This window comes from Sciurus vulgaris (genome assembly GCF_902686455.1).
Source record: "Sciurus vulgaris genome assembly, chromosome: 18".
Taxonomy (NCBI): domain Eukaryota; kingdom Metazoa; phylum Chordata; class Mammalia; order Rodentia; family Sciuridae; genus Sciurus; species Sciurus vulgaris.
The window spans coordinates 11,552,201-11,564,354 of NC_136479.1; the positions used below are offsets into that span (position 1 = coordinate 11,552,201).

The 12,154-nt window shown below is 42.1% G+C and overlaps 1 protein-coding gene and 1 pseudogene across 4 annotated transcripts; both read left to right on the forward strand.

Moving 5' to 3' along the window:
* Nucleotides 1-962: 962 nt before the first annotated feature.
* Nucleotides 963-9,788, forward strand: LOC306649814 (uncharacterized protein). 3 transcript variants are annotated; one of them, XM_079121140.1, is made up of 3 exons: nucleotides 963-2,287; nucleotides 2,327-2,561; nucleotides 9,567-9,788. In XM_079121140.1, the coding sequence occupies exons 1-2, from the start codon at nucleotides 1,068-1,070 to the stop codon at nucleotides 2,511-2,513; spliced, it is 1,407 nt and encodes a 468-aa protein (XP_078977266.1). In that variant the 5' UTR covers nucleotides 963-1,067; the 3' UTR covers nucleotides 2,514-2,561; nucleotides 9,567-9,788. The 3 variants fall into 3 exon arrangements, 2 of the variants coding, with proteins under 2 accessions (XP_078977266.1, XP_078977265.1); XR_013760719.1 differs by adding an exon at nucleotides 3,092-3,155 and having other exon boundaries at nucleotides 964-2,561; XM_079121139.1 differs by having other exon boundaries at nucleotides 966-2,561.
* On the forward strand, nucleotides 4,403-5,196 carry LOC306649301 (E3 ubiquitin-protein ligase RNF138-like; annotated as a pseudogene). Its single transcript has one exon. The product of its transcript is annotated as an E3 ubiquitin-protein ligase RNF138-like (transcript).
* Nucleotides 9,789-12,154: the final 2,366 nt, after the last annotated feature.

The following is a 12,154-nucleotide window of genomic DNA, read 5'->3' on the forward strand; positions in this document are numbered from 1 at the left end:
CGTTCGAGGCAAGCACTCTACCACGAGCTACAACCCCAGCCCGAGTTTTTCTATTTTTGACACATTTATTTTCTTAGTTCAACTGTTGAGTATGGACAAAGTATTTTTTTCTTTTCCTTTTTTTTTTTTTTTTTTTCTTCTTGGTACTGGGGATTGAACCCAGGGGCGCCTAACCACTGAGCCATGTCCCCAGCACCTCTCACCTTTTTTATTGAGACTTGGTCTCACTAAGTTACTGTGGGCCTCACTAACTTGCGATCCTCCTGTCTCAGCCTCCACAGCCGCTGGGATTACAGGCATGCGCCTCCACGCCCGTCTTAAAATCCACTTTTAACCTAAAAGCAGTCCCCCTTTTTAGTCCAAATATTGAGGGTCTGGGCAAATAGGTAAACAAACGCGGTTCAGCAACCAGAGTGAAGAAACTGGAGTGGCCCCTAGCAGAACCCATCTGGCGGCCTGCCACTACCCAGTGCAAGTATGTCAACAGTCATCGCTTTGAGGCGGAGAGATAAGAGGGAAATTACGATCTGCCTATCAATAAACCCTAATTTAGCCAATTCTCCGCCACAACAAAAGAAAAACAGGCACTCCTCGGATAATGGCTGCGCCTGGGGCTAAGCTGCGCTCCAGCTGGTGGGGAGAGTGTGGGGAGAGCGTCCTTGTCCCTTTGCCGTCGTTCAAGACCTCACCCTCGCGTAGGAAGGTGAGGACGTGGAGGAGAGGAATGTAGCTGGATCCCTCCCCGACTGCCGGTCGAGGGTCTGGATAAGTAACTTCAATGCCCGCTGAGCTCGAGTATCGGAGGCCAAGGCCCCCGGACGCAACCTCGCTGACTGACTCCGGAGCCCCGCGCAGGCGCAGAGAGCGGGCGGCGGGGCGTACTGCGCAGGCGCACATCTCCAGGCGGGCCCCGCGTTCTCAGGACCGGCGAGGGGCGACCCCACGTCCCCCTCTGCCCCGCCCCTTGCGTTGCCATGGGAACCTAGCGGTCAAAGCCGGCCTGTGGCGGCGCGGCTGGCCGGCCGGATCGCCTTTTGCGGACGTGGAGGCGGCGACCGTGGGAGCCCATGGAGTTTCCAAGTAAAACCAGCATGATGACCGGGAAGCGGTCGGGCCTGGGCCGCTGCAGGCACTTCTTCTGGCTGGGCGTCCTCTTCGACACCGTGGGCGCGGCGGTGCTGTTCACCGGCGTCTTCGCCGACCTGTTCTTCTACGACATGCTGCTCTACCTGGGCGCCATCATCATCTTCTTCAGTCTCCTCTGGTGGGTCTCCTGGTACACCGGCAACATCGAGCTGCTCCCCGAGGACGCCCTGCCGAGCGGCCCCCGGAGGCCCTCGGGCTCGGTGGTGAGGAACATACGCCGGAGCGTCAGCCTCCGCTTCTCCCAGACCTTCGCGAGCTTCGCCGTCGCGCTGCAGCGGGTGCGGCGGCGCCGGCTGCGGGGGCGCTCGCCCCGGCTGACTCCGCAGACCACCCCCTGGAGCTTGTCGGTCCCGGACCCGCCCGAAGGGGGGCGGAAGAGCGTGGACGCCGGAGACGTCGGCGAGGAGCGTGCGGGCCCCACGCCCGCAGACGACGGGCGTTCGGAGGCGGTTGGCGCCCCAGGCCCCGCAGCTGCGGCGAGGACCCATCTGGAGTGGCCCGTGGTCCCGCAGTACTCCGGGGAACGGCGGCCGCCTTTACCCATCCAGTTCTGCAGGAGCCAGCCTGTGACTCCCTTGCTCTCTGCTCTTAAGCCCGATGCCTTTCCTCCTACTCGGAGCGACATCCTTGTTTCCTTGCCCTCTGCAGGCCGGCCTCCAGTCACCCTCCCCGTGACGAGCCAGCTTGCAGTCCCTGGGCTCGCCCAGAGCCACCCCTCGATGCCTGTGCTCTCTCGGGACCACTCTCTGGTATCTGTGGCCACGCAAAGCGAGAATCTTTCTCAGTTCCCTCAATCTCAGCTTTTCAGTGTTAAGGATTCCGAAAGCCAGACTCTGACACCCCAGGTTTCTGAAATGCCACTTTTGTCCACCCAGTCTTTTCAGAATGTGGGCCTGCAGCCCTCTCCGGAGATCCGGGACTTCGTGACGGTTTATCACTCCCAGCAGTTCTCCAACAGCTCTTTATTGCAGGAGCCGTCAAATCCGTCTTCAGATCTCCTGGAGATGTCTAAGAAGATAGTGGCTCAGGTTTTTGAGAGTCTGCCATTACCCATCCAGAAACCATCCCAGCAGATCCCCGACCCCATGACACCTGTCTCTGAGGCTGCAGATCCAGCCTCCCAGTCCCAGCAGTCTGTCCCCACTGACATCGCCGCGTCCCAGCACCAGCAGTCTGTTCGCACTGACATCGTAGATCTAGCCTCCGAGTCCCAGCAGTCTGTCTCCACTGATATGGCAGATCCAGCCACTGGGTCCCAGCAGTCTGTCCCTACTGACAAGGCAGATCCAGCCTCCGCGTCCCAGCAGTCTGCCCCCACTGACAGCGCTCTAGCTTTGTGGGCAGCAAATAAAGTTCATCCTCTTTAGTAGGGACCAGACCTCAGCCGTTTGACTGACTGCAGAGGCCTCTGCCAAGTAAGTGCCTTTGGACCAGGTTGTCTCTTGCTTGAAAAAACAAAGTTAGTGGAAGTGAAGTGGCTTTGGCCTTTGTGGATTAGTCATTTCGAATATTGGTAGTATTTTTGTTGTCGTTATTGTTTTAGGTTTTCCCCGCTTTGGGTACTGGGGATTGAAGCCAGCACTAGTACACTGTGTGGATAAGGATAAGGTTTTGCCTACTCAAGCAGATAATGACATCAGTTCCTTTTATTTAGGCTTAGAGAGAGTAGCAGTTACATTCTTTTGGGATGGGTGGGAGATTTGGGTTCTGCAAGGTTTCTGGAACAGGAAGTTTTAAGGTGGTACAGCACATATTAAATGACATCAAGTCCTGGGGTGGGGAAGTTCGTTTTTTCGGTCCTTTTGCTTTTATCAGGGAGATTAAGTTGGGGTGTAGTCCCCTTTAACACCTCTGTAATGCTTCAGTGGGCAAAAGCTGTACACAGCTAGAATTTAATAACATGGTCACAAACATCTAAGTGATACTGGTTTTCTGTTTACAACAGGAATGGATGCTTTTTGAAATACATTTATTTAAGTAAAAAGTATTTTACACGAATCATTTTAAAGGTAAGAGTTAATTGTACAAGCGAAACTTCAAATATTTTGAAGTTTGGAAAACGTTTGGCAATTTGTACTATCACATGAGCTTTCTACTAAACTACAAATCCTTGGTGCTACACTGCTTAGTGAATTTATGGGTAAGGTTGTTGAAGTCAAATTCCACTTACTTCCCCAACCCCTTGTCAATTAGAAAAGTAGGAAAGGTTAGAATTGGTGACTTTCCTTGGCTTTGGGTTAAATGCTTCTTAATAGTATGCATTGCTCTGCATGAGTTTCCTGGTCTTTGTCTCCAATTCTGTTGCAAAAGTTAACTGCTCTACGATATAGAGCAGAGCAGTAGGTGTCCTCCTTGTCTAAACTGATCAACATGCTAAACATACCATTCAGAAAGATGTTCATTAATAGTTCATATTCGTTGGTTTCATTCCAGTAAGGAAAACAACTGAATATTAGGTGGAAGTCAAACTCCTTATTTCCTTAAAATTTATTCCAACTCTCCTTTAAGAGAATGTACATATAATACATATGTATTCTATAGGTGTTCTTTAGGGGCAAAGCATTTTGGCTATTTTGGTTTTTTGTAATTTGAACACTTGGATTATAACATGAAATACAGAGACCCATGTTTATTTCTAAGAAAAAAAAAAAAAAAAAAAAAAGGCGGGGGCAGCGAGGGCTGCAGCTCAGTGGTGGAATGTTTGTCTAATATTCGTGAAGCCCTGGGCTCAATCCCCAGCACCACAAAAACAAAAGCTAAAACTAAACCACACATTTGCAATCCCAACTGCTCAGGAGACTGAGGTGGGAGGATCCCAAGTTTGCGATCAACCTGGGCAACTTGGCAAGACCCTGTACCCCGCAAAACAGATAGCAGTCAATAGTAGAGAGCTTGCTTAGCATGTGGGAGGCCCTGGGTTCAGTCCCCAGCATCGCAAAAAAAAAAAAAAAAAAAAAAAATAGATAAAGAGCAAAAAAAGTAACAAACCCCAATCCCAGAAGGAAAGGAGTTTGTTATTGGAAGGGATTACTTTCCTGTCCATAAACTCTAGTCTTTCAGATAATTTATGTGATTGAAGTAGTTCTTCACCCAAGTCTTAGAGACTTGAACACTTACTCAGTGACAGGAACAATGTAAACCTAAACAAGGATAAAAGAATGCAGATCTTGATTCCCCTGCCCCCCGGTTCCGCGCAGGGAGTCCGGCCCGGGCCGCCACCGCCACCTTGACCGCCGCCGGCACCGCCGCCATCGCCTAGTTCTGCCCGGTCATGGCCGAGGAGCTGTCCGCGGCCACGTCCTACACCGAAGATGATTTCTACTGCCCGGTCTGTCAGGAGGTGCTCAAAACGCCCGTGCGGACCACCGCGGCCTGTCAGCACGCTTTCTGTAGAAAATGTTTCCTGACTGCAATGAGAAAAAGTGGAATACATTGTCCCCTATGTCGTGGAAATGTGACTAGAAGAGAAAGAGCGTGTCCAGAACGGGCCTTAGATCTTGAAAATATCATGAGGAAGTTTTCGGTAGCTGTAGAGGCTGTGCAAAGCAGATTAAATTCTATCGCATGAGACATCATTATGAATCTTGTAAGAAGTATCAGGATGAATATGGTGTTTCTTCTATCATTCCAAACTTTCAGATATCTCAAGATTCAGTAGGGAATAGTAATAGGAGTGAAACGTCCACATCTGATAACACAGAAACTTACCCAGAGAGTACAAGTTCTGGGCATCCCACCTTTCAGTGTCCCTGTGTCAAGAGTCACATTTTACCAGACAGCGTTTACCTGATCACTGTAACAGTAACCACCTATTTCAGATAGTTCCTGTGACATGTCCTATTTGTGTGTCTCTTCCTTGGGGAGATCCTAGCCAGATTACTAGAAATTTTGTTAGTCATCTAAATCAAAGACATCAGTTTGATTATGGAGAATTTGTGAATCTTCAACTAGATGAAGAAACCCAATATCAAACTGCTGTTGAAGAATCTTTTCAAGTAAACATCTGAAGCCTGTAGACATCTTTGCATCTTTGTACCTGCAAGTGCCATCTTTAAGGGGAAAACTACATGAAGTCACCGTTTCAGCAACTTGGTGTGTATATTAATAAAAGTAATTCAGTCTATTGTTTTAAATTTTTTAATTCAAAAATAAAGGTTGGGCCACCCAAAAACTTTATCCTCTTGACAAGTTAAAAAATGACAATCATGACATTACTTTAAAAGGATAAAAAGGATTGTATTTCACTAAGGTTGTAGTGAAAAGGGAATCCCTGTTTTACTTTTATCTTTTTTTATATTACATATTTTTGAATTTTTCTTTATTATTATGTTGCTTTTGAAATTTGGTGCAATTTCTCCTATTTATTATAAACAGGTATCACACAGTAGCAAATTCTGAAAGACGTGATTGATATAAACTTAACAAATCTGAGCCAGTTGTCAGAGTTGCAGAATGAAAACTTGAAGTGCTAAATAGAAGAATCCAAAGGAAATTTTTTAAACACAGATTATAGCTGAAGTATTCAACTATAAGAAAATTGTATTTATATAACATTTAGTATTTTTGAAGACTAATGAGATTTCTTTAATAATTTTAACTCTTTAAAAAGTAAAAGTTCATTGTAAAAACATTTCCTTTTTGCTATTAGAAGGAAATATCAAGAGAAAAATTTCTTTTGGGTAGTTGGTAATTCAATCTTGTTTGTTTGACTAATTTGTAAGCTGAAGTACTAAGCTGAATAACAGTGGATTTGCCACAGAATTTTCAATAGCCAGTGTTTCTCATTAGCTAAGATGAAACTTAGTAAAAACTTTCAGTTGGTGATATTATATTCTACAGATATACTTAAATGAGAAATGTAAAGAAATTCAAAGCTAAAGATATATATGTACATACACTTTTGTGTATATATACATAACATACATATGCATATATATCTTTGCATGCAGTTTGTCAGGTTATACATAATTTTTATTAAGGATTTAAAAATGAACAAGCAATATAGGATTGAATTATCTGATTTGATTAAAATTTTGTATATCACCAAATTTTTTAAAAGCAGTCAAATGCTAAGTGGTATAAGTTGGTTGCTATTACACCTTAAAAATTGAGTTTACACACAATTACCTGTTGTTATGGTGCTCATTTGTTATTCTCAAAAATAATGCGTGGCTATGATGTAGTGAAAACAGACTTTACCAGCCACAGTTTCACTGCTTTGTAGTCAAAACTAAGTTTGTTCTTAATATTCTGTAATGGGAATCATAAAGTATTTTATAGAAGGGCCAAATCACAGAGAAAAAAAAGGATAAAGTTAATTCACTGACATTCCATACTAATATACAATGTTTATGCTTTCTTTAAAATTACTAAAAGATCAAAATCTCAGTAGTTTGCTGCTAATATATACATATATTGTATAAAAAGGTATATTTTGGTTTTCTTAAAACCCTTGTTGACTTTTCTACAGTGAACATTTTTTTAAACTTGATTTAATAAAAATGTTAATTTTGGAAGTGAAGTTTTGTAAAAACCTTTTTCAGTCAAACAGCAATGACTTTATTTATAGATAGTAATAACAATCACACAAATAGCCATACATCTTAATGCCTTTGCTCTGTTATTCTAAGAGTGATGTTTACTGTATGCTTTAACATTTTCTCTGTAGTTAACATGAGTATAATTTTAAGAACAACTGTATGAGTTCTTTTTAGAAAGGTACTTCGATCATAGTTTTGTTTTGTTTTTTTCCAGTTTAAAGCAATAACTTTAGTAGTAGTTTCTTTCAACGTTTAATATGTCTGATATGTCAACCTAAACCATTCTGAAATTTGCAAAGTTCTTTAAAGGAAAGTTGTTGTAGAGGTCATCTTGATAAATTGTGTTTTGAAGTTTTGTGAATGAGTTAAATATTAATAGTCTTGTGTGTTTTACATATAAGATTTTTCATAAGGAAAATATTTACTTTGGTATTTGCTTTTCTCTGGGAACTCAAGTGTGGAAATAATTGTTTAAAATCTCCCCTCCTTTGTCAGTGGGTTGAAAATAGGGATAAACCTGTACACATTTAATTCATGGAAATTAGATTCATGGGGAAAAGTTCTTATTTTAAATATTTGTCAGGATAAAGGAGGGAAACTGTATTAATACTGATACCTAAATTTCACAATACCACTTAGGAAAGCCTTTTCTCTCAACATATTACAGTTTATGTTGTTTGTTTAAACAGAGTCTTATTTGAGATGTATTGCTTTATTTTTCAATTAAAAGTGGTTTTCTCCTAAAAAAAAAAAAAGAATGCAGATCTTGCCATGAGAAACCTTTGTACTCTTTGTTCTCAGAATCAAAGAAGTAACTAAAGCAGAGAGAATTATAGCTAAGGAAAGAGGAGGAGTTGGCTCCTTAGCAGACCAATGGAAAAATTATCTTTTTGACAGAAAGAACCAAGCAATGCCCTTGTAATTTATTCATTGACTAGGCATTTATTGAATTTCTAGCACATTCCAGGCATTATATTAGGCCCTGGAGATTCAGAGCTGCATACAAAGACCCTGTTCTCTAAGCACTCAACGATCTATCAAGGGAGACAGACAGAATGCTTTGAGAATACAAGTGTCTGGGTGGGAAGTATCTGAGTTGCATCCTGAAGTTAGGTGTTCTGTGGATGAAGACGGGCAAGAACATTCCTTGTGAAGGGAAAAGCGTCAGCAAAAAGGCACAGAGGTATAATAGTGTATGGCTTGTTGGAAACACATCTGCAAAGAATAGCCTGACACTAGTTCAGGGTGAGTGAGGTTTGGAGGTTGGAGAGAGAGAAAGGAATATGGAGTGTCTAAAGTTGAAGTTTAAGGAGTTAAAATGGGGCTAGATGGTAAAGCGTCTTTCCAGAGAATACCATTAATCTTGTAAGCATTTGGGAAAACTTTGAAGGCTTTTTAAGCAGGGTTCAGTTGTGTTCATAGTTTCCAGTTCTTGTGGCCTACACTGTAAAGTAATGGCAACAGGCCAGTAATAGAGATTGATTGCTAAGGTCTTACTCATAAATTTATAAGCTGAAAAGAGACCTCTTAGGTACTAGCAGCAGTTCCTAGCCAAAGCGTGGGTTCCATGGATATTCATCTTGCAGAACACTTTCAGATATTTATTTTTATACATAACACGTTTTTTTCGCTAGAGATGACATGTGAATAAACACCAAGTGCTCTAACACATTTCTGTATACCGGTGGTGAGATTAATACTTATATAAAATGGGGTCCATAGATTTTTTTTTCTTTAAAGGTCAAGATAATAAGTATTTTAGACTTTGTGGACCACAAAGCAAAATCAAGGGTGTTATCTGGCTACTCTAATTGTGTCATTTGGAGGCATTCACCTGACCACGAACAGCTGGCTCAAGGGGGATAGGACCTGGAAGGCTAGACCTGCCACCAACACTGTTGCCTTCACTCTGCCTCAGTGACACCCAAATCTGAGCCCTTGATTTTCCTCGTTTGGTTTGCTGGCCTAAGAAAAGGTGAATTGCTGAGCCTCCTACTCTCAGATTTAGAGACCTCCTTTTATTGCCTGGTACTCCGCATCATTGGAGTCCCTAAGATATGGGACTGCCCAGATCCTGGGAAAGCCAAAGGCCAGAAAGGCAGGCCCTTGGAGTGCTTAGCTTGAAACTGATGCCCCAGCTCGTCGTCATTTTTTTTTCCTCCCTGTAGTTATTTGAGTCAAACCCAGGGCTCTGAACATGCTAGGCAAGCACTCTTTGAGGCTCCTATTGAGCGTCCACAGTGAAGCAGAAACTTGGGGTAGGGAGGGGTGCCACTGGCATCTAATGAGTGGAGGTGTTGGCAAACATCCTAGCAATGCACAGGGCAACCCCACAACACAGACTTACCTGGCCAAAACCTCCTTGGTGTGAGGCTGAGAAACCTGGATCTACAACTATGAAAGATTGCTCTATTTTTCTTATCCTCAGGTGACTCAACTGTGTTATTTTTTAATCAACACACACACATGAAGCATTTATTAAAAATAATAACTGTTGGGTGTTTATAATACGCTACAATGATACTAAGCTATCTACAGGCATTTTATCACAACAATCAAAAGTTAGGCACCACTGTTACCGCCTTTTTGAGATTCGATATTGACAGGTTAGGTAATTTTTCCAAAGTTACATAAACAGAGGAGCTTGAATAGATGTAAAATGGATGCATATGATGTTTTCCTTCCAAATTGTTGTTACATGTCATTTAAGCTATAACCTATATAATAGATAATCTAGATAATCTATCAGCTACTTCTCTATTTAAAACTTTACTGGTAGAGAAAGTGAGACTCAGCAACTCCCCAATTTTCTTGTTCCACTCTAGATTATCATGTTTATATAAATATCACCTCAAATAAAAATCGCTTTTTTCTTTCCAGAACTGACCAATGTTTCTACAGATTTAACTGCCAACTTTATAAAAGCAACAGTACTTACTCTAAATCTCGTTTTGGAAACTTCCATGTGGAGCTCTGACCCATCTCAGATGGTAGACTGCCTGTGCCAAGTTGACCTGTTTCAGTGTTGGGACAGTTTTCCAGCTTTGAAGAAGTTATCTATTGCCAGAATTGTAAACCGTAATAAATTGCTATTCCAAACAAGCTTGGTTTTTAAAATGTTGGTTTTTATTTTTTTAAAATATGTTTTTAGATGTTGATAGACCTTTATTTTTATAATTGAACCCAGAGCCTCACACATGCTAGGCAAGCGCTCTACCACTGAGCCACAACCCCAGCTCCCAATAAGTTGTTTTTTAAAATGGACTTTTTTATGAAGGCATTTCAGCATTCAAATGGAAAATAATGTCTCACATATTCTGAATGAATAAGAATGTAAGTACATTGGGCACATGGTTGGCACACACCTGTAAGCCCAGTGGCTCATGAGGCTGATTGCAAGTTCAAAGCCAGCCTCAGCAACCTAGCAAAGTCCTAAGAAACTCAGTGAAACCCTGTCTCATAAAATATTTTAAAAAGGCCACATCGAGCCACATCGATGGTTAAGCACTCCTGGGTTCAATCCCCCGTACAATCAGTCAGTCAGTCAATCAATACCCACAACTTGAGTTTCCCAGTTCCCCAAGGATTTAAAATCTGATTTAATTGCTTATTTTATTTCAGTTTTTCACAGCTGAGGATCAGACCCAGGGCCTTTTACCTGCTATGCAAGTGCTCTGCCACTGTACTATACCCTGATTTCCCTCCTTCCTTTCTTTTTTAGTACTGGGGATTGAACCCAGGGGTGCTTTACCACTAAGCTACATCCCCAGCCTTTTTGTTTTGAGACAAGGTCTTGCTAAATTGCTTACAGCCTTGCTAAGTTGCTGAGGCTAACCTCAAACCGGTGCTCCTCCTGTCTCTGCTTTTGGGATTACAGCCTGCACCATTGCACCCAGCCTATTGCATATTTTAATGATAATCTAATATTCATTTGGAATTGCCTTCCTCTTATGGATTGCTTGTGTAAGAACATTGCTTGTGTAATATAGACATAGTTTCCTTTTAAAATTTCCAGTTATAGGCAAAATGGGGTTTGTTTGTTTTGAGGTAGGGTCTTGCTGTGTTGTACAAGGGACCTTAAGTCTCCTGGATTCGAGTTAGTCTCATACTTCATCCTCGTGAACAGCTGGGACAATAGGTGCATATCGCCACACTGGGCTAAAAGTGGTTTGTTTGTTTTTAATGGCACAATATTTTGTATGGAAACTTCCAAAAAATTTTAGATATTTTTATAAAAAATTAACTCAGGTTAAGTACAGTAGCACATGCCGGTAATCGCAGCAATTTGTGAGGCTGAGGCAGGAGAATCGGCGAATTTGAGGCCAGCCTACCAACTTAGTGAGACCCTGTCTCAAAATATAAAATATAAAGGGCTGATGGAACACCCCCGGATTCAAACCCTAGTGCCTCAATAATAATAGTAATAATAATGTGCTAAATTAAATAAGCCAGTCACAAAGTCAGAGCTGGGGGAAACTCAATGATAGCAGGAGTGCCTAGAATGTACAAGGTCCTAGGTTTGATACCTAGCACCTTAAAATAAAAAAGACAAATGCTTTGTAATTTCACTGATATGAGGTACCTAGAGTGATCAGATTTATAGAGACAAAGTAGAATGGTGGTTGCCAGGGACTGGGGGAGGGGGCTATGGGGAGTTGTTTCATGAGTGTAGAGTTTTAGTTTTACAGGATGAAAAAGTTCCTGAAATGGATGGCGGTGCTGGTTGCATAACAATGTGAATGACTTGTATACTTAAAAATGATTAAGGGGCTAGAGATATAGCTCAGTTGGTAGAGTGCTTGCCTTCCAAGTACAAGGCCCTAGGTCCAATCCTCAGCACCACAAAAAAAAAAGAAAGAAAAATGGTTAAGACTTAAAAAATATATATTTTTTGGCATATGGGAGTGAACCCAGGGGTGCTTAACCACTGAGCTATATCCCCAGCCCTTTCTATTTTTTTCTTTTTTTTTTTTTGCTAAGTTGTTGAGGCTGGCCTCAAACTTGTGATCCTCTTGTCTCAGCCTCCTGAGTAGCTGAGATAACAGGTATTCACCACCGCACCTAGCTAAGATAGTAAATTTTATGATGTGCATTTTACACAAAAAATTGGGTTAAACCAGTAATTTATGAACCATATGACAGAAATTCTTTTGGGGGGGGAGGTGAGGTACTGGGAATTGAACTCAGACTCTTAACTACTGACCTACATCCCCAGTCCTTTTTGTATTTTATTTTGAGACAGGGTCTCTCTAAGTTGCTAAGGCTGGCTTTGAACTTGTGATTCTCCTGCCTCAACCTCCGAAGTTACTGGGATTACAGGCATGCACACCACTGCATCTACAGAAATTCTTTTTAAGTAATTTATATATGCAACAATGCAACATATATATGTGTGTGTGCATGTGCATATATATCTCACCAGCTAAGCACAGTTTATTTGATGACTCTAAAAGTACAATTAGGAACTT

What these genes read in the sequence shown, in the direction of transcription:
- LOC306649814 (XM_079121139.1), top strand. Translation starts at nt 1,068, where the DNA reads ATGGAGTTTCCAAGTAAAACCAGCATGATGACCGGGAAGCGGTCGGGC.